At 40.4% G+C, this 22429-nt stretch overlaps 1 protein-coding gene across 1 annotated transcript in view; it reads left to right on the top strand.

Moving 5' to 3' along the window:
• Window positions 1-22429, top strand: part of PAH (phenylalanine hydroxylase) — a 78950-nt gene that overhangs the window by 43297 nt on the left and 13224 nt on the right. Inside the window, exons 5-7 of the mRNA XM_004053779.5 lie at window positions 7512-7579; window positions 18879-19075; window positions 21279-21414. Of these exons, the coding sequence (XP_004053827.1) occupies window positions 7512-7579; window positions 18879-19075; window positions 21279-21414 (401 nt within the window). The remainder of the gene's footprint in view (window positions 1-7511; window positions 7580-18878; window positions 19076-21278; window positions 21415-22429) is intronic.

The following is a 22429-nucleotide window of genomic DNA, read 5'->3' as shown; positions in this document are numbered from 1 at the left end:
TGTGGATAATAATTAGTATATAATTATATAATAATAACTCAAAAAAGTGCATAAATGCCAGGTTTCATGAGTCAGATAGCATGTGCTATCATTTCTAAGGTCACTGTGTACTGGAATGGTTAGGGAGGACTTCTAGAAAGAGGAAGATCTGAGTCTAGCCCTCTAGCAACCAGAGCAGGCTAACTGCTCAGCAAACAACCCCCAGATCTCCGTGGCCAACCCAATACAAGTTCACTTCCAATGTGGGTCAGTAAGGAAACTGCTCCACAAAGTCTTTCAGAACCAAGGCTCCTTCCACCAATGGCTGTACCCTCCTTCAACTCCTTGGAGCTCACTCATTCTGCCAGTGGATGGGAGAAGAGAGAGTGAGAATTGCTTCTGGGAAGTTTTCATGGGCCATGTCTGGAGATGACTCACATCCCTTCAATCAAATTCCATTGAGTAGAGCTCAGTCACATGCCCACTACTAACTGCAAAGAAGATGGGTGAAAATAGTTTAGCAACGTTCTCCGAACAAAGGAGAGAGGACAGATCTTGGGGAGCACCAGCAACCTCTGCCACATAGACCCCCAACTCCAGAGCTACCTATTCCAGTTTACCTGGCAGCTGCACTGGAGTCTAGGCTACAGATCTGCAATAGAGGGGGCTTCTTAGTGAAGAAAATATCAGCCAACACACCTGTCCTTCTGTGGATATTTCTACTTCTTGATCCAAGTCTTTGAAACTACATGTTTTTTTTTTAATGGAGTTTCGCTCTTGCTGCCCAGGCTGGAGTACAATGGTGCAATCTCAGCTCACTGCAACCTCCACCTCCTGGGTTCAAGTGATTCTCCTGCCTCAGCCTCCCACATAGCTGGGATTACAGGTGTGTGCCAGCACACCCAGCTAATTTTTGTATTTTTAGTAGAGATGGGGTTTCGTCATGTTGGCCAAGCTGGTCTCAAACTCCTGATCTCAGGTGATCCGCTCGCCTCAGCCTCCCAAAATGCTGGGATTATGGGCATGAGCCACCACACCAGGCCTGAAACTGTTTTTAATCTTTCAAGGTGTGGGCATCAAGTTTTCCTGCTCTCCTGTAGGAAATTTCTTCTTCAGCAAATTGCCCAAGAACAAGGCTATATTTTTCAATACTTTTCTCCTTTTCTTTTCCTTTTGCCCACCTAATTTTCTCCACCTGAGGCCCTGTCAGAGTTCATTCTAAGAGTCAGTCAGCTAGTTGAGTCATCAAAGACTTGTTGCATTCTTACTAAATTGCTCTATCCAAGCATAATTTGTGAAAAGTTAAAAACATAACTGTCATGCAGGTATATAGTGAACACCTGTCAAAGATCCATTTAACTCACTATTGAGGGAACCAGCAAGATGACAAAGATAGTGCAGAAAAGATAAAAGAGACAAAAGTACATGTGGTCATCGGAAAATAGAAAGCCAGAATAAGGTCACAAAGATGGATGCACAAGTGATTAATGTTCCATAAGACAATAAAGCCATAATTATGTGTCTTATCCTTTCTACTAGGCAGAAACAACTTACAATTTGATAATCAAATGAATATTTTGCAACTTATTGGTCTCCTAAAAAGCCAGCATCTACTTTGAAGTGGTTGTAACTTTATAAGTAGTAAATATATGTCCCCTTAGAGCACAGAGTGAGCTTGTGAGACAATGATCTCATATGACATTTAAAAGGCACACGGTAACTTTTTTGCCCTAGGTTTTGCAAATATACATATATAAATATATATATATATATATATATTTTTTTTTTTTTTGAGGCAGAGTTTTGCTCTTGTCACCCAGGCTGGAGTGCAATGGCACGATCTCAGCTCACTGCAACCTCTGCCTCCCAGGTTCAAGCAGTTCTCCTGCCTCAGCCTCCCGAGTAGCTGGGATTACAGGCATGCGCCACCACGCCTGACTAATTTTGTATTTTTAGTAGAGACAGGATTTCACTATGTGGGCCAGGCTGGTCTTGAACTCCTGACCTCAGGCGATCTGCCCACCTTGGACTCCCAAAGTGCTGGGATTACAGGCATGAGCCACTGCACCCGGCCTGTTTTGCATAATTTTTGAACAGCTTCTACTTGGGGATATGCTGAGTGTGCTATGCCCTGAAAATCCAGTGATATGTAAAAGAGTTTCCTGAGTTTAATCATTATTAACATACGTGAGACCATCTGAAAAGAGAAACGTACAACACACTGAGAGAAACCAATAAACTTTGGAAAAATCCAGGAAGACACAAAGAACAGATAGTGACTTATTGGTCTAAACGAGTGGGGAAGAGGGTCCCACTCAGAGGGTAGAACATGTGTGAAGGCCTTGATGTGGGAAAGAGCATGGTGTGTTTAAGGAATTAAAGCAAGACCAGTGCACTCTGCAGCATCATAGGAAGGCCAGAGTGAGTCAGCACAGGGCTGGACACATAGACAGCGCTGGATCATGTAAAGCCTTGTGGACTGTGCTAAATATTTTGGACAATAGTCTAATAGCAATGAGAAGCCCTTGAAGGGCTTTTGAAGAGGCAAGTGGCCTCACCAGACTTGCACTTTATAAATATAATTTGGGCTGAAGTGGAGGGGGTGAGAGGCCACTTACACAGCAGCTACAATAGTCAGGCAAGAAATGGTGGTGGTCGAATGCAGGTGCAGCAGTGAGAATGAAGTAGGAAGGACAGACTCAGATGTTTGAATGGTAGAATGGGCAGAAATTGATTGCTGGATGTGAAGGAAGAGAGAAGGGGGAAGTAAAACAATAACTCCTGGCTTATGGGCTTGGGCAACTAGGTACATACATTTTTCCAGAATAGGCTTCTTGGCCAATTGTAGAGTGAGCAAAGGGATTGGGCATGGTCGGTGCTCCCCTAGTCTACTGTTTGCAAGTCCTCCTTGACCAATGTCTATAGGATGGGAATGGCAGCTACCTAATAAATGCCAGTTTGAACCTTTTGTCTTCTGTGTTCCACCCTTCCCCCAGTTGTCATGAAACATTATGAAAAATGCAAAAAGCCTCTTGTTATTGGCCTAACTGAAATATACACAGCAAGGTAAGAATTCTGTAGATGTTGGTTTAAAAGCCCCTTGTGGCCGGTGGGGATCACTGACCCATTCCAGAGTACATCTTTTTTATATTCTGAGCCAGACTTCTCTGTCTTTGGATTTCCTGCCATTTTGCACAAATGCATCATGCTTTGAGCGACTATGATGTGCTCAGAATTTTGCTTAATGTGCTGCCGACATTACCTGACTTAAACTGTACAACACTGTGAAGCAGGTAGGATTGACAGTCTTATTTTACTGATGAGGAAACTAAGGCTCTGAGAGATAAACTGGCCACTCCCAGGCCATGCTCCTAGTGAATAAATGAATTAATATTCCAACGCAGCTTTTCTGACTTTAAAACCTATGTTCTCACTAGCCTAAAGAGAGCACTTCTGAGGTTTAACCTTAGCTATGTTATTAGGAAATGATGGAATAAATATCTCAGTCTACAAGAATACTCAAGACTTTTCCATATATGCAGTTACCCTCTCCCCTAAACCCCCACACACAAACAAATTATACCTCTCAATACACGCAGACTTCAGTTGATGTCATGACTTGCATCCTGTAGAACTCTCTCGACTTTCTCCCGTCTTCTATCCCCTCCCCTCCCCCTCACCACTCCTTCACCAACAATATATTTTCCTGTCAAAACATACTTGGTTACATGCAGTGCAACTAAAATTGCTGCCATTAGTTTAATTGAGACAGGATGATTATAAATAAATTACATGCAGTGCTACTGAAATTGCTGCTATTAGTCTAAATTGAGACAGGGTGATCAGTCATCACCAACTGTGATTTGATTCAGAATGTACTCCACATGGACGGCTACAGAGGCCCTGTGGTCGTCTGGTAGCCCAAGGAATGCAAGGCCAGATCCCCAAGAGACTGGGCATCAGGCCACAGAGCTCTCTGACCACTGGTAACTGAGAAAGCAAAACTCCTTGCAACCTGGTTGGTTGGGGCCCCTTGCAGGCTGATAATGAACTTCTTAGAAACCAGGAGCTGGAAAGGGTCATGGTTAGAAACCTTCCCACATGGAAGATCTGTATAGTGCATTATCTGTGTGTGTGTTCCTGTATACCAATGTGTGAATCTCCTGCTACTTCACTAAAATGATTTGAGATGGATATTTAATACTATTTTCTTTATTTCTTATTCTAAAAGAAACCCATTCTCACATTCTCATGTGAATCCCCTGCTACTTCACTAAAATGATTTGAGATGGATATTTAATACTATTTTCTTTTTTTTATTCTGAAAGAAACCCATTCTCACATTAGAAAACTTGAAAAGCATAAATAGTTTTCAAGAATACAACTGTTAGTGTTACTTATTTTTCCCACTACCTGGAGGTAACACTTGTTAGAGTTTGGTGTATTTCTTTAATCATTTCATTTATATACTTACATATTTCCTCTGACATAATTGATATATGACATAATTGACATAATTGATAATATCAACTGGGTATACAGTATTACATTAGCTTTTATTTTCACAAGTAGAAAATCTTTAAACCACCTAGACAAGGTACATGAAAGATAAACAATAAAGGCAAATGGGGGTAAGAACTGTTCAGGGATATCTCATTCCTAGAAGCAGCATGATGAAGTGGAAATCCACGGATTGAAGGAATTCTCTTTTCTTCCTGGATTCCTACTTCAGTGCTCAAATCTCAACTTGCCAGCCTAGGGAGGACCACAAAATCCAAATGGAGGTGCTAGTTCTGTAGTTTTGGGCCTTTAGGCAAATGGCTCCATGGGCTTCATATTCTTCAAGTCTAGACCAAAATATAGAAATGGACCTTTCTACAAGGTGCCTTACAGGGTCAAAAGTCTACATATTATCCTTAAGGCCTGGAGAAAAACTATTCACTACTAACTATTAAATAAGAATGGCAAGTGAGAATGACCGTAACAATCAAACCTTAATGACTGACCAATATTACATTTTTATTTTGAGCCCCAAGTATGGAGATATGGACAAATAAATACTCTTTGTTTAGTCCAGTAGACAGGTTTCTAAAATGGTGTGTTACTGATGTTTGGAAAGTAAATCATGGTGCCCAGTTTTATTTTTTTTTAACCACATCATCTCAAACCAACTTATCTTCACCCAGTAGAAACGAGGCACAACAGTAGTTTTAAGTACTCAGATTCCTAAGCTTTCTAATCTGTAATTAATGATTAAAAACCATTCAGTGCTCTAGGGAAAGGAAGAGTTATACTTTGCAATAACCGTGTCATAAAATCTTTTCTAAACAGAGTAATCACATTATTTATCTGGGATTTAGATTTGGAGTAAAAAAAAATGTGTAGTAGTTTTACTTCGCTTTGCAAGTGTGAAACATTTGGATGTTTCTATTTTTCAAAATATATTCCAGGAAATAAACTAATTAACTCCTTTCTTCCCTCCCTTCCTTTCTTCCAACAAGTGTCTGTAGTTTTTTCCTGTGTGCCAGAATCAATGCCGCAGATTCTCAGAACAAATTACATTATATTACATTGACCTCTGTGTCTTTACAATTACTGGTAGGCCCTGATATATATATATATACACACATACACATATACATATATATATGTATATATACACGTATATATATACATGTATATATACATATATACATGTATGTATATATGTGTACATATGTATATATACACGGATATATACACGTATATATATACGTATATATACATGTATATATCCGTGCATATATATACGTGTATATACATGTATATATGTATATATGTATATGTACGTGTATATATACACGTATGTATGTATATGTACGTGTGTATATACACGTATGTATGTATATGTACGTGTGTATATACACGTATGTATGTATATGTATGTGTGTATATACACGTATGTATGTATATGTACGTGTGTATACACGTATGTATGTATATGTACGTGTATATATACACGTATGTATGTATATGTACGTGTGTATACACGTATGTATGTATATGTACGTGTATATATACACGTATGTATGTATATGTACGTGTATATATACACATGTATGTATGTATATGTACATTATATATACACATGTATGTATGTATATATACACATGTATATACACACGTATACATGTATATATACACGTGTATATATGTATACATGTATATATGTATACATGTGTATATACATGTATATATGTATACATGTGTATATACATGTATATATGTATACATGTGTATACACATGTATATATGTATATATGTGTATACACATGTATATATACATGTATATATATACATCTATATATGTATATACATAGGGAGAGAGAGGGAGAGAGAGAGAGAGAAAGAGAGAGAGAGAAAACTCTCCCAAAACAAAAATTCAACCAATCAAGCAACCAAAACAAAAAACAATATCTAAAAATCAGGGAATATTTCTCTTTTTAAAAGGCTCCTTTAAACATTACACTCTGTGACATAAGCTTTTGTTTTGAATTCACTACTGCCTTGGTTTGGAGGGACAGTGGAGAAGAGAAATTGTGAGCTAAAGTGGTGGATGGCATGGCTTACTGGGAAAGGCTTGGAAGAACCACAGCAGAGTTCTACGGAAATGACATCAGTCTCTTGTCTTAACAAAATTTAGACTGCAATCAACTGTTTTTGGAAAATTGTCTTTCAATCAGTTGGAATCCCATTTCCACCCCAAACACTCAAAGACACACTTAGCCTCTTTTCACTCGGAAATGTGCTGCTTACAAATCACTGGGAAAAGGCTGCCTGTGAGTCAGCTTCAGAGGAGACGCCATTATCATCCTTTTTAGGTCCTGAGACAGACTCTCAGTTAGCTAGGCCCCTGCCAGATTGTAAAGGCTGACAATTACTGATGGTGATCCAAATCCCAGCCTCACCTTCACTATGGCTCCACTTCTCTGAACCACCATTTATTCCGGAAAGAACAGGATAATCATACTCGTCGAACTTGCAAGTTTGTTGTGAGAATTATATGTAAAATCAGTTCCTAGTACTCACAAACTGGCACATAGTATGTATTTAATCAATGGTATTTTTAACAATTGCAAGAGCAATAAGCATGTGCCTGCTCGTCTATCAAGAAATTAAAAGGTAGAGCTAGACACAAACCTTAATCAGGAATTAAATGGATATTGTACATCTTCATCATAGACATCCATCCTATGAACTTTGCCTAGTTTAGCAAGTGTGTCAGTCAGATATGCTGTAGATGAGGTTTCTTTAAGAACAGATCATGCACATTGGAATCCACAGCAAGGAAGCTCATGCTAAATCAAAGGAGTTACTAATAAGGTGTCACTCACAATATCTGGTAGGAGAGCTAAGTTTAACCGAGACTTTAGTTTTAGGGTATAACCAAGGGAAGGAGACATGCACTTGAGAGCCCCCATTCAAAGCATTCATAAAGGTACCAGACCTCTTCCTATGAAGCCTTGAAAAATCAGGTGTCTCTTTTCTCCTAGGGTTTTAAAGATCCTGTGTACCGTGCAAGACGGAAGCAGTTTGCTGACATTGCCTACAACTACCGCCAGTAAGTCTGCCTTGCTTGTTGGGGGGAAGAGAGAAAAACACACCCCTAGCCTGCTTCTCCCTTGCCCTCATCCAGTTGAGGATGGAAAATACCAGCATGAAGAGTCCTGCCTTCTGTGTGTGCATGTGTTCATGTGCATGCGTGTATGTGTGTGGGGGGGTGTGTTTAAACCCTCCCTTTAATAACACATGATAAAAAATGATTGCTGCTAGACAAAACAAAATTACCCACTGTGCTGGGGCCCTGCTCTCTCCCAAGCTTTGTTGTCTAATTACGCAGTGGTGTCTGCAGTAATTAGAAAAGGCCTTGGCCCTGAATAAAACAGCCTCCGGTCTTCTCTACATTAAACAGGGAAGAAGGAAAAAGAGAATCATTTACATTCAAGAAGGAGCTAGCTGCTTTACTGAAATAATGAATCATTCAAGATTTCAGGCCAGCCAAACTTCAGCTTTCTACTTTTATCTGGTCTGACCCAGCTGTGAAGGACAATTTTAGGATGTTTTTTTTTTTTTTTTTTTTTTTTCCTGTCTGGGGTTCTGTGTTCCTCCCCTACCCTATTTTAGCCAAAAGAAAATGCAAATATAAAACATGTTTGAGAAGACAACAGCTTTGCTCCTTTGAGTCTTAAGGAACTACAGAAATGCCACCATGGGAAACTTAGTGTTTTGACAAGTGCTGTTACTGAGTTAAGGGATTAAGAAAAGACATGCACAAGAAGAAACTTAAAATTTGTCCAGAATGCTCATGGCATAGTGCTTTGACAGCTTTGATAGAATCTCAGGGAGATGGAGAAGATGATGGGCCTTTCTATACTGAATACAAAGTTACTTTCAACATGGAAAAACCTCCGGAAAAAAGAGAGAGAAAGTTTTTCTGGATGACTTTTGGTAGTGGAAGAATTCAAAAATGTGCTGTCTTTAGTCAGATCTAAGCCCATCTGGGCCTTGGATCCTGCTGAGCAGGATTCACAGAAGATGGTGACCTCCCTCTCCTGACCCCACCTTTGCCCCAGCACAGTCAGGTGGACACCATCAAAGCAGGTACAGGCAAGAGTCCTTCAGATAGTCAGCAATAACAGATCATACTTATTATCTTCTTGCTGTGTGTCTGGGGGCTTTGGTGAATGCTTTGTATATATCATTTTGTTTAGCCTCAATAATAACTTCTCATTTTTCAGATGGGGTAATCAAAGCTTACAAAGGTTAAGTAAGTTGCCAACATCATGTAGCTAGTATGTGACATAATCAGGTTTTAAACTCAGGTTTGTTGAATTCTAAGGGTATTTTTAGCCACTCTTCTGAGTGTCTGGGGACTCCTAGAGTCTAGAGACTGCACTTCATATAATCAAGGAGAAGGTGCTTAGAAAGTACATTCACTTACTTCTGGGTTGCTGGGATTTGGGGAGAGTGGAGACAGATCCTCCTCAACCTCCTTCTCATAGAAATGTGAAACCTTATGAAGAAGAGTGAAATTGGTGAATCACCTCACAATCCTGGATGTTAATCAGTTAACTTGGTTACTGAAAATCATCTACAGATAGCTGGACTCTCAGAAGTATGTTAAAATTTTTTAGTCAATTTCTCACCTTTTATAGATGAATCCCACATGATTAACTGATGTGCCGAAGGTCATGTAGCTAGTAAAGGGCTCGCCTTTTTAAAAAATTCAAAGCCTATTTCAGACTTTACTTTATCTCATCTCATTTAAGTTTTCGGTGCTCTTTTTACCATGTCTTTCTTCTTCAAAATAGTCTCTTACTTCAGGGTCTGATATAGTTCATCCTTGTTTTTTTTTTTTTGTTTTTTTTTTTGCAGATTCTATTTTGCAAATTTGCCTACTTGCTTAAGTGTATTTGTGACCCCAAAATCGATACTCACTGTACACTTTCACAGTCATTCCCAGACTTGCACAGAGAGGAGAAAAAATTTGATTCTACTGAGGTGTATATCTCCAACTGAGGTCAAACAAGGCAACACTCTACCTTTCTGTTTCTACCCTCATTTTGTCAGCATGTGTCCTTTACATGGTCTGTTTAGTGTCACATTTTTAACATTTTTGTGCTTTCCTTTGTGATTTTGCTTTTTAAAAATTGAGCAAGGTCTCACTCAGTTAGGAAGTGGCAGAGTTAGAATTGAGATTCTCCTGCTTTTCCCAGGAAAGCAGTGACTGCTGAGCCACTGCTATCAAGCTTGGGATGAGCAGCCCCAATAACTGCATAAAGGGGATACAGCAATCACTGCTTTAGACTTCAGGGGCTGGCGCTAATCGGATTAACCTGCAGAAAAGCAGAATCAGAATCTCAAATAGTCATGTTCAAGCTAAACGAAAGACTCCAGAGTGAAGCACCGAGGCCTCATCTCCTCAGGTTTTCATTTAGATGTCACCTTCTCAGCCATGCCCTCTCTACACCCTATGTAAAATTGAAACCCCACTCTGAAACTCCCTATACCTTTGCCCTTTTTTTCTCTATAGCATTTGTCATCATCTAACGGAGTTGTGTTGGCTTTCTGTCTGCCTCTACTAGAAATGTGGACTCCATGAGGGCAGGCGTAATTGACTGTTTTGTCACAGTGCTCAGTTAACATTTGTCGAATGAATGAATGAATCCAAGAGACCATATAAAAGTAAAGATTCAAAATGGTGAATTGGAGTCAGAGCCAGGAATTGTGTCTAGAATCATCTAGAAGGCTGCTACAGCAGGTTTTGATGATATTACTGGAGTGGAAGTTGGGCTTTTAAGTTTTATCTAGGAATAGATAAAACGGATCATAGGAGCTTATATTTTTCAGCTGCAAAACAACTCAAACATAAAGGAGAGCTCTACTGGATACTATAAATGAAGAGTTTAAGGGGGGTAGTTTAGGCTCAGGCAGGTCCAGGATTCAGTGTCTCATTATTTGCCTCTCTGACTCTAGTGTCCTTTGCTTTGGCCTTGCTTTTCAGACATTGGCCTCATTTCTCTTGGAGAGGGAACCTAGCAACTCTAGGCTGATACGCCAACTCAATTAGAGGTCCTGTCTATTTCCAACAAAGTCAACCACAGTTCTGGCATTGAGTCCACTGACTCTGATTAGGACATAGGCCCATCTCTCAGCCAGGCACAATGCAGGAGAATGAGGGATTTCAATTGGCTTAGCCTGGTCACATGCCCACTTCTGAAGGTAGGAGTGGAGTATCTCCTCACCGGAACCGCACAGACTGAGAGGGGAGAAAGGTGCTTTACTGATGAATGGGGAACAGATGTTGAGTCCCTAGAACAGCAGGTGTCAACCAGCAGAACATCTTGGTGCTCAGGATGTTACCATTTCTTGAAATTTGTTGCAGGAATAACAGATGCCTTTCTTTTAAAATGCGAATCAGTCATAATGGTAATGATCAATTATCCAACTGTTAGGATTTGTCAGTACTAATACTAGGTACTTTATACATAGTATTAGACTTAAATTTATCCACACCATACAAATAGTTACTTATGTTTAGCCCACGTAGCAGTTGCACAGATTGAGGCTCAGAGAGGCTTACTAAATTGCCTGAGCTGATACAGCTAGGGAATGGCAGGGCCAAGGATTGAACAGTCTCTGTCTGTTTCCAAAGTCTGTTTGTCTCCTGTATCAGTGCTTAGTCTCGATAATGGCGTGTTCTTGGGCAAGAGCTTACCTGATTTTTTGTTTCACCATCATTGCTGGCTACCACAAGACCTTCTGAACTTGTCTGGCTTTCAATAATACTTAAGCAAAATGCTATCTTTTTGCCTAATCCCTGTCACTCATCTGTAGACAATAACAAAGACTGTGCTCTAATGTGTTTGGATGAGGTACAATTCTGAAAGGGCAAGAAAGACCTAATCTGGAGCCTAATGATGATCCATAATTCTGAGATAAACAGTCTCACTTTGTCCCAGACTGTGTTCCTGTTAGAGAAATAGGCCTGCAGCCTAGGGAACAGTCACTGATCTTTGAAGTCAGGCTTTGTTTGGTTTACATCTGTTTGTGCTGTTCAGAACACAGTTCATTCCCAGGTGGTTTTCAAAAGGACTTTTTTTTTTAATCTTTAATTTAGCTTTCATTTTAAGTTCAAGGGTACATGGGCAGGTATTTACATATAGGTAAACTTGTGTCATGGGGATTTGTTGTACAGACTATTTCATCACTCAGGTATTAAGCCTAGTACCCATTAGTTATTTTTCCTGATCCTCTCCCTCCTCCCACCCTCCACCCTTCAATAGACTCAGTGTGTGTTGTTCCCCTCTACGTGTCTGTGTGTTCTCACCATTTAGCTCCCACTTACAAGTGAGAACATGTGGTCTTTGGTTTTCTCTTCCATTAGTTTGGTAAGGATAATGGCCTCCAGCTCCATCCATGTTCCTGCAAAGGACATGATGTCATTTTTTATAGCCATATAGTATTCCATGGTGTATATGTACAACATTTTCTTTATCCAGTCCACCACTGATGGACATTGAAGTTGATTCCATGTCTGTGCTATCGTGAATAGTGCTGCAGTGAACATATGCGTGCATGTGTCTTTATGATAGAATGATTTATATTCCTTTGGGTATGTACCTCATAATAGGATTGCTGGGTCAAATGGTATTTCTGTTTTTAGGTCTTTGAGGAATTGCCACAGTCTTTCTTTTTTTTTATTATTATACTTTAAGTTCTAGGGTACATGTGCACAACGTGCAGGTTTGTTACATATGTATACATGTGCCATGTTGGTGTGCTGCACCCATTAACTTGTCAGGTATATCTCCTAATGCTATCCCTCTCCCTTCCCCCGACCCCACAACAGGCCCCGGTGTGTGATGTTCCCCTTCCTGTGTCCAAGTGTTCTCATTGTTCAATTCCCACCTGTGAGTGAGAACATGCAGTGTTTGGTTTTCTGTCCCTGCGATAGTTTGCTAAGAATGATGGTTTCCAGTTTCATCCATGTCCCTATAAAGGACATGAACTCATCCTTTTTTATGGCTGCATAGTATTCCATGCTGTATATGTGCCACATTTTCTTAATCCAGTCTATCACTGATGGACATTTGGGTTGGTTCCAAGTCTTTACTATTGTGAATAGTGCTGCAATAAACATATATGTGCATGTGTCTTTATAGCAGCATGATTTATAATCCTTTGGGTATATACCCAGTAATGGGATGGCTGGGTCAAATGGTATTTCTAGTTCTAGATCCTTGAGGAATTGCCACACTGTCTTCCACAATAGTTGAACCAGTTTACAGTCCCACCAACAGTATAAAAGTGTTCCTATTTCTCCATATCCTCTCCAGCACCTGTTGTTTCCTGACTTTTTAATGATCGCCATTCTAACTGGTGTGAGATGGTATCTCGCTGTGGTTTTGATTTGCATTTCTCTGATGGCCAGCGATGATGAGCATTTTTTCATGTGTCTGTTGGCTGCATAAATGTCTTCTTTTGAGAAGTGTCTGTTCATATCCTTTGCCCATTTTTTGATGGGGTTGTTTTTTTCTTGTAAATTTGTTTGAGTTCTTTGTAGATTCTGGATATTAGCCCCTTGGCAGATGAGTAGATTGCAAAAATTTTCTCCCATTCTGTCAGTTGCCTGTTCACTCTGATGGTAGTTTCTTTTGCTGTGCAGAAGCTCTTTAGTTTAATTAGATCCCATTTGTCAATTTCGGCTTTTGTTGCCATTGCTTTTGGTGTTTTAGACATGAAGTCCTTGCCCATGCCTATGTCCTGAATGGTATTACCTAAGTTTTCTTCTAGGGTTTTTATGGTTTTAGGTCTAACATTTAAGTCTTTAATCCATCTTGAATTAATTTTTGTATAAGGTGTAAGGAAGGGATCCAGTTTCAGCTTTCTACACGTGGCTAGCCAATTTTCCCAGCACCATTTATTAAATAGGAAATCCTTTCCCCATTTCTTGTTTTTGTCAGGTTTGTCAAAGATCAGTTGGTTGTAGATGTGTGGTATTATTAATGAGGGCTCTGTTTTGTTCCATTGGTCTATACCTCTGTTTTGGTACCAGTACCATGCTGTTTTGGTTACTGTAGCTTTGTAGTATAGTTTGAAATCAGGTAGCGTGATGCCTCCAGCTTTGTTCTTTTGGCTTAGGATTGTCTTGGCAATGCGGGCTCTTTTTTGGTTCCATATTAACTTTAAAGTAGTTTTTTCCAATTCTGTGAAGAAAGTCATTGGTAGCTTCATGGGGATGGCATTGACTCTATAAGTTACCTTGGGCAGTATGGCCATTTTCACGATATTGATTCTTCCTGTCCATGAGCATGGAATGTTCTTCCATTTGTTTGTGTTCTCTTTTATTTCTTTGAACAGTGGTTCAACTAAAAGTTCTCCTTGAAGAAGTCCTTCACATCCCTTGTAAGTTGGATTCCTAGGTATTTTATTCTCTTTGAAGCAATTGTGAATGGGAGTTCCCTCATGATTTGGCTCTCTGTTTGTTTGTTATTGGTGTATAAGAATGCTTGTGATTTTTGCACATTGATTTTGTATCCTGAGACTTTGCTGAAGTTGATTATCAGCTTAAGGAGATTTTGGGCTGAGACGATGGGGTTTTGTAAATATACAATCATGTGATCTGCAAACAGGGACAATTTGACTTCCTCTTTTCCTAATTGAATACCGTTTATTTCTTTCTGCTGCCTGATTGCCCTGACCAGAACTTCCAACACTATGTTGAATAGGAGTAGTGAGAGAGGGCATCCCTGTCTTGTGCCAGTTTTCAAAGGGAAGGGAATGCTTCCAGCTTTTGCCCATTCAGTATGATATTGGCTGTGGGTTTGTCATAAATAGCTCTTATTATTTTGAGATACGTCCCATCCATACCTAATTTATTGAGAGTTTTTAGCATGAAGGGCTGTTGAATTTTGTCAAAGGCCTTCTCTGCATCTATTGAGATAATCATGTGGTTTTTGTCTTTGGTTCTGTTTATATGCTGGATTACATTTACTGATTTGTGTATGTTGAACCAGCCTTGCATCCCAGGGATGAAGCCCACTTGATCGTGGTGGATAAGCTTTTTGATGTGCTGCTGGATTTGGTTTGCCAGTATTTTATTGAGGATTTTTGCATTGATGTTCATCAGGGATATTGGTCTGAAATTCTCTTTTTTGTTGTGTCTCTGCCAGGCTTTGGTATCAGGATGATGCTGGCCTCATGAAATGAGTTAGGGAGGATTCCCTCTTTTTCTATTGATTGGAACAGTTTCAGAAGGAATGGTACCAGCTCCTCCTTGTACCTCTGGTAGAATTCGGCTGTGAATCCATCTGGTCCTGTACTTTTTTTGGTGGGTAGGCTATTAATTATTGCCTCAATTTCAGAGCCTGTTATTGGTCTATTCAGGGATTCAACTTCTTCCTGGTTTAGTCTTGGGAGGGTGTATGTGTCCAGGAATTTATCTATTTCTTCTAGATTTTCTAGTTTATTTGCATAGAGGTGTTTATAGTATTCTCTGATGGTAGTTTGTATTTCTGTGGGATCGGTGGTGATATCCCCTTTATCATTTTTTATTGTGTCTATTTAATTCTTCTCTCTTTTCTTCTTTATTAGTCTTGCTAGCAGTCTATCAATTTTGTCGATCTTTCAAAAAACCAGCTCCTGGACTCATTGATTTTTTGAAGGTTTTTTGGTGTCTCTATCTCCTTCAGTTCTGCTCTGATATCAGTTATTTCTTGCCTTCTGCTGGCTTTTGAATGTGTTTGTTCTTGCTTCTCTAGTTCTTTCAATTGTGATGTTAGGGTATCAGTTTTAGATCTTTCCTGCTTTCTCTTGTGGGCATTTAGTGCTATAAATTTCCCTCGACACACTGCCTTAAATGTGTCCCAGAGATTCTGGTATGTTGTGTCTTTGTTCTCATTGGTTTCAAAGAACATCTTTATTTCTGCCTTCATTTTGTCATGTACCCAGTAGTCATTCAGGAGCAGGTTGTTCAGTTTCCATGTAGTTGAGTGGTTTTGAGTGAGTTTCTTAATCCTGAGTTCTAGTTTGATGGCACTGTGGTCTGAGAGACAGTTTGTTATAATTTCTGTTCTTTCACATTTGCTGAGGAGTGCCTTACTTCCAACTATGTGGTCAATTTTGGAATGAGTGCAATGTGGTGAGAAGAATGTATGTTCTGTTGATTTGGGGTGGAGAGTTCTGTAGATGTCTGTTAGGTCCACTTGGTGCAGAGCTGAGTTCAATTCCTGGACATCCTTGTTAACTTTCTTTCTTGTTGATCTGTCTAATGTTGACAGTGGGGTGTTAAACGCTCTCATTACTATTGTGTGGGAGTCTAAGTCTCTTTGTAGGTCTCTAACGACTTGCTTTATGAATCTGGGTGTTCCTATATTGGGTGCATATACATTTAGGATAGTTAGCTCTTCTTGTTGAATTGATCCCTTTACCATTGTGTAATGACCTTCTTTGTCTCTTTTGATCTTTGTTGGTTTAAAGTCTGTTTTATCCGGGATTGCAACCCCTGCCTTTTTTTGTTTTCCATTTGCTTGATAGATCTTCCTCCATCCCTTTATTTTGGGCCTATGTGTGTCTCTGCATGTGAGATGGGTCTCCTGAATACAACACACTGATAGGTCTTGACTCTTTATCCAATTTGCCAGTCTGCGTCTTTTAATTGGAGCATTTAGCCCATTTACTTTTAAGGTTAATATTGTTATGTGTGAATTTGATCCTGTCATTATGATGTTAGCTGGTTATTTTGCTCGTTAGTTGATGCAGTTTCTTCCCAGAATCAATGGTCTTTACAATTTGGCATGTTTTTGCAGTGGCTGGTACCAGTTGTTCCTTTCCATGTTTAGTGCTTCCTTCAGGAGCTCTTGTAGGGCAGGCCTGGTAGTGACAAAATCTCTCAGCATTTGCTTGTCTGTAAAGGATTTTATTTCTCCTTCACTTATGAAGCTTAGTTTGGCTGGATATGAAATTCTGAGTTGAAATTTCTTTTCTTTAAGAATGTTGAATATTGGCCCCCACTCTCTTCTGGCTGGTAGAGTTTCTGCCGAGAGATCAGCTGTTAGTCTGATGGGCTTCCCTTTGTGGGTAACCTGACCTTTCTCTCTGGCTGCCCTTAACATTTTTTTCCTTCATGTCAACTTTGGCGAATCTGACAATTATGTGTCTTGGAGTTGCTCTTCTTGAGGAGTATCTTTGTGGCATTCTCTGTATTTCCTGAATTTGAATGTTGGCCTGCCTTGCTAGGTTGGGGAAGTACTCCTGGATAGTATCCTTCAGAGTGTTTTCCAACTTGGTTCCATTCTCCCCATCACTTTCAGGTACACCGATCAGATGTAGATTTGGTCTTTTCACATAGTCCCATATTTCTTGGAGGCTTTGTTCGTTTCTTTTTACTCTTTTTTCTCTAAACTTCTCACTTCATTTCATTCATTTGATCTTCAATCACTGATACCCTTTCTTCCAGTTGATTGAATCAGCTACTGAAGCTTGTGCATTTCTCGCGTAGTTCTCGTGCCATGGTTTTCAGCTCCATCAGGTCATTTAAGGACTTCTCTACACTGTTTATTCTAGTTAGCCATTCATCTAATCTTTTTTCAAGGTTTTTAGCTTCTTTGCAATGGGTTCAAACTTCCTCCTTTAGCTCAGAGAAGTTTTATCGTCTGAAGCCTTCTTCTCTCAACTCATCAAAGTCATTCTCTGTCCAGCTTTGTTGTGTTGCTGGTGAGGAGCTGTGTTCCTTTGGAGGGGGAGAGGTGCTCTGATTTTTAGAATTTTCAGCTTTTCTGCTCTGTTTTTTCCCCATCTTTGTGGTTTTATCTACCTTTGGTCTTTGATGATGGTGACATACAGATGGGGTTTTGGTGTGGATGTCCTTTTTGTTTGTTAGTTTTCCTTCTAACAGTCAGGACCCTCAGCTGCAGGTCTGTTGGAGTTGGCTGAAGGTCCACTCCAGACCCTGTTTGCCTGGGTATCAGCAGCGGAGGCTGCAGAACAGCGAATATTTCTGAACACCAAATGTTGCTGCCTGATCATTCCTCTGGAAGCTTTGTCTCAGAGGGGTACCTGGCCGTGTGCGGTGTCAGTCTGCCCCTACTGGGGGATGCCTCCCAGTTAGGCTACTGGGGGATGCCTCCCAGTTAGGCTACTGGGGGGTCAGGGACCCACTTGAGAAGGCAGTCTGTATGTTCTCAGATCCCAAACTCCATGCTGGGAGAACCACTACTCTCTTCAAAGCTGTCAGACAGGGACATTTAAGTCTGCAGAGGTTTCTGCTGCCTTTTTTTTTGGCTATGCGCTGCCCCCAGAGGTGGAGTCTACAGAGGCAGGCAGGCCTCCTTGAGCTGTGGTGGGCTCCACCCAGTTTGAGCTTCCGGGACTTTTAAAACTAATAACTTTTAAACTATAGTTTGCATCAGAGTCACCTGGGGAGCTTACTAGAATCCAGATATGTGAGCCTTCCCTTCCCCAAGAGATTCAGGATCTATGCGGCCTGGCATATGTATTTGAACAAGCTCAGTAAAGAGAAGGTATAAGGCATTTTATACCTTAGCATGGATTTATATATTTATTTTCTCTCCTTTGTTCCAATATTTATTTATTATCCTTGATCTAGAACTTATTTATTTATTTAGTTTTCTAATTGACAAATAAAAATTGTATATAATTTTTAATTGTATATAATTATATAATTGTATATAAAATATGGTGTACAACATGATGTTTTGATACATGTATACAATGTGGAATCTTACTTAGCATGTATTTAAATACCTTTATAACTTCCCAGGAGCAGAAATATCAAACCCAATAAGTGCATGCCTACCAAACAAAGGGGATCTCAGATTCGTGGCCTACATATTAAATCCAGTTTAGCCCACTGGTATAATTGCTTTAGCTAACACCATAAACATACACTGTGTTGCTTTAACTGAACTTAGATGTCCTGGTTTAGAAAGGGAATGTATTCTCCTGCCAGCCCCCATTCTCCTTATTGCCAATCTCTGCAACTTTACAGCTTTGTGATACCTGACTGGCCCGTGCAGGTAAGTGAATTTCTACCCTAGGTAAGCAATTAGAGAATTAGAAGAGTAGAAAAACCAAGTGATTTCCCGAAAGTGAGAGCAAATCCTCATTGCAGCCTGTGTCATTGCTTAACCAAATCACCCTTTCATGTGGGAAATCAAAACAACAATGTTTCCTATATCAAGATGTGGAATTTTTCTCTTTCAAATAATGTATGAAATTCACTGTAGCAAGCGATGGCAGCTCACAGGTTCTGGTCCCCGACTCCCTCTGCTAACCTAACCTGCGTTCTGCTGTGCCCCTGCCCTGCTTGAGACACCTATTTTGTGCCTGTATTCTAGTGGGCAGCCCATCCCTCGAGTGGAATACATGGAGGAAGAAAAGAAAACATGGGGCACAGTGTTCAAGACTCTGAAGTCCTTGTATAAAACCCATGCTTGCTATGAGTACAATCACATTTTTCCACTTCTTGAAAAGTACTGTGGCTTCCATGAAGATAACATTCCCCAGCTGGAAGACGTTTCTCAATTCCTGCAGAGTAAGTCCGCATCAGGGTCAATGGCCCTGCAGAAAGTTGGGGGAGGATTGAGGCAGAGGAGAGGGAAGGGGAAGACAAGTATGTGGAGGCAAGTATGAAAGCATGTGCTTGTAGAAATGCATGCAGATTGATTCCTCCAGGAAGAACTCAATTTCACTGCGCTCTGCCTTCCCTCCAGCCCCTACTGTGTTTATCCACTTTCATTCAATCAAACACCTGAGGCTGTGGATTTTGCTGTGTACCTGTCCCTGAAAAGTATTTTCTTTCACACTTAAAGCCCAAGGTGCTTCATTGAGTTTTTTTTTGTTTGTTTTTTTTTTTTTTTTTTTTTTTTTTTTTTTTTTTGCCCTGTAGTTCCTGCTGTGTTATGAGTTAGGAGTGTGTGTTTGTGTAAGAAATGTGCTATTTTCGGGGATGGTGCCAAGAGCCCTGAGCTCTGAGTCTGTGCATCTGGTATGAATCCTGCCTTCGATCCTCTCCAGCTGAGTAAAACTGCCTCAGTTTTGTCATCTGTCATATGGACACTGTATCAACTCTTTAGCTTTTCCCATAGGGAAATTATGAGAATGAAGTAAGGTGCTGCATATGGAAACAACCAGCACAGTCTTGCATATACAGCAGGTATTCAGTGAATTTGGACTGAATTGAAATCTGAGTAGCTCAATAGGTAAGTACATTGAGTCGCAAGCCTCTCTGTACAGTATATCCAGGTGAAATGGGTGTTACTCTTTCTGCCAAGAGGATGTTAATTTAGCAAAAACAAAATAATGAACTAGCACATATTGAACACCTACTATGTGCCAGGTAGAATAAGCAGAAGTGGGGAGACAGACTACAGGTTACAAAATTTTCTATATATCAGAGCTGTGCAGAGATGGGCCACTGTGGGGGCAATAAGCCAGGGAAATTACTTGGCAGGAAGGGAAGTTGTAGCCAGGACAGTTTGGGGGTGAGCTAGATGACCTTTTGGGTCCCTTCCATTAGAAAGTCTTTGCTTCTTAGATAAAGAATGGAGTAAGGGTCCAAGCAGAGTGTGCTTCAGCCTGAAGACACAGAGAACATGGGGGCAAGAGGCAAGGGGATCTCAAAGACTTCTTAAGCTAATTACTTCCATTGCCATGGCCAATAATAAGACTAATAAAACAGTAATACTAGCAGTTGGGAAGCTACATAATAGTAATTAAGAGAACAGACTTTGAAGCTAGACTGCCTGTGGCTGTGACCTTGAATAAAACCTTTAACCTATCTCTGTCTCAGCTTTCCCATCGGTAAAGTGGGCATAATAAAAGTGTCTGCTTCATAAGGCTATTGTGGGGATTAGTAGCATAACTAAAGTAGCTTAAAAGAGTGTCTTACATACAGTAGGTCATATATAGTGTTAGCTATTATTACCATTATCACTGTCATTATCCTTATCCTCCAAAGTTTGCAACAAACTGAGACAGATACAGGAACCATAGAGATGGTGATCAGAGGTCAGCTTTAAAATTGAGCGATTTAGAGAATGTGATATAGATATGCACACAAATGGACTTGCTAATATTTTACCTCTTAATTAGGTAAACTTACCTGCCAATTCATGGAGCATAGTCCATTGCATGGCCAAGAGCAGACTGGAATAAGGTCCTCTGTGAACAATTAAGAGAGAAAGAGCAGTACAGAAAGAGTTAAATTGACAATATTCATATTCTCTTCCCAAATGCTCCAGTCAGACAGGTCACTGCTACTCATGGGGTAGACTGTGTGACGTGCAGTACAGAAGCTGGAAGCACTCTATCCATACTCTTCCCTTCTGAGAAATGAGGTACAAATTCCCTCTTCACTCTAGAAGCAGGAGAAGTAGGGAATCATTGTTCCACCCTAACAAATGGTAATGAAAGCTAAATTTATTGCATGTTTCCAATGTGCTAGGCTCTGTGCTAAGTACTTTGTATTCATTAGCTCTTTTTATTCTTGGAACATCTCTAAGAAGTATCTATCCACATTATGCAGATGAGGAAACTGAGGCTCAGAAATGGGAATTTACTTGATCCAGATCACCTAGCTAGAAAGCAGCGAGGCAGACATCTGGAGCCAAGTCTGCCTAGCGTCAAAGCCTATGTCCCTGGGCAGTTATGTGTACTACTCCACTACCTAAAGGTCTCCTACTGCCTCTGACTCAGTGGTGATGAGCTTTGAGTTTTCTTTCTTCTTTGCATCCCAGCTTGCACTGGTTTCCGCCTCCGACCTGTGGCTGGCCTGCTTTCCTCTCGGGATTTCTTGGGTGGCCTGGCCTTCCGAGTCTTCCACTGCACACAGTACATCAGACATGGATCCAAGCCCATGTATACACCCGAACCGTGAGTACTGTCCTCCAGCTACCAGTTGCCAGGCACAATGAGCGCCATCTTTTCCTGCTGCAAGAATGAGGTTTGGGTTCATTGCTGGCTGGTCCACAGGACTAGTTGTCTAGATTGTTTGCTGGTAGTACTAAAAACAATTCATCTATTCTGGAGATTTGCTCCATCCAAGTAGATAGACCAGACTGATTGGAGATTTGGGCATCCTGTGATCCAATAACTCAGAACTCCCTTGGCAGTGAGAATGAGAGATCCCAATCAAGTTCCAAAGTCAAAGCTACAAAGTTGCAAATGAGAACAGGAACAAGTGGCAGCCAAGCTATCTCAATACCTCCTAAGTATACATCTAGATTACTCTTATCTTTCTTTGCCTAGATTGTGTATTGGGTAGAGGTAGAGAATTGCAGACATTATGCTTCTTACTTGGGTGTTTCGTTATCCCCTTAGTCTGATAAAACTTATGCAACTTATAAAAAATTAATGGAACATCCAAAATTGTTTTTCCTTGCCCATAAAGTTCATTGCTACAAATCCAAAAAGACCTATTCCAAATGGACATAGCACATACAGTGTTAAATAAATGTAGGTTTTCTTCCCTCACTGCTGTCCACCTCCAGACTAACAGAAGAGCAGCACTGTTTTTGTTTTAGTTCCCAGTGGAATAGCTGAGCATATTGTATCTGCCCAGGGAAGTCAATACCAGGGAGAAGACAGGATGAGAAGTGTTCATGACTCATAGCTCACTTAGGTATATGGGAGCATGTCCACAGGAATATTAGCTCTTCTGCCCGGTACCCCACTGGGGATACTCTTAAGACCCTTGGCTGCTGTGCCCTACCCTGCACCTGTCTCTTATTTTTCCTTCCTTTTCTTCTTTTTACCTTGTACCCTGCCTTTTCTGATCCCAACCTCTGCATATCACTTATTCCTGGGAGAGGGATCATAAGCCTAAAAGAGTTATTTCCATTCTTTCTGCCCATTCCTCATGTAGAAAGACTGAGTCTGGCTTGGCTTA

The sequence above is a fragment of the Gorilla gorilla genome, chromosome 10, assembly GCF_029281585.2.
Source record: "Gorilla gorilla gorilla isolate KB3781 chromosome 10, NHGRI_mGorGor1-v2.1_pri, whole genome shotgun sequence".
Classification (NCBI taxonomy): domain Eukaryota; kingdom Metazoa; phylum Chordata; class Mammalia; order Primates; family Hominidae; genus Gorilla; species Gorilla gorilla.
Note: the sequence above shows the minus strand (reverse complement) of the source record. Positions and strands in the feature narration are given on the sequence as shown.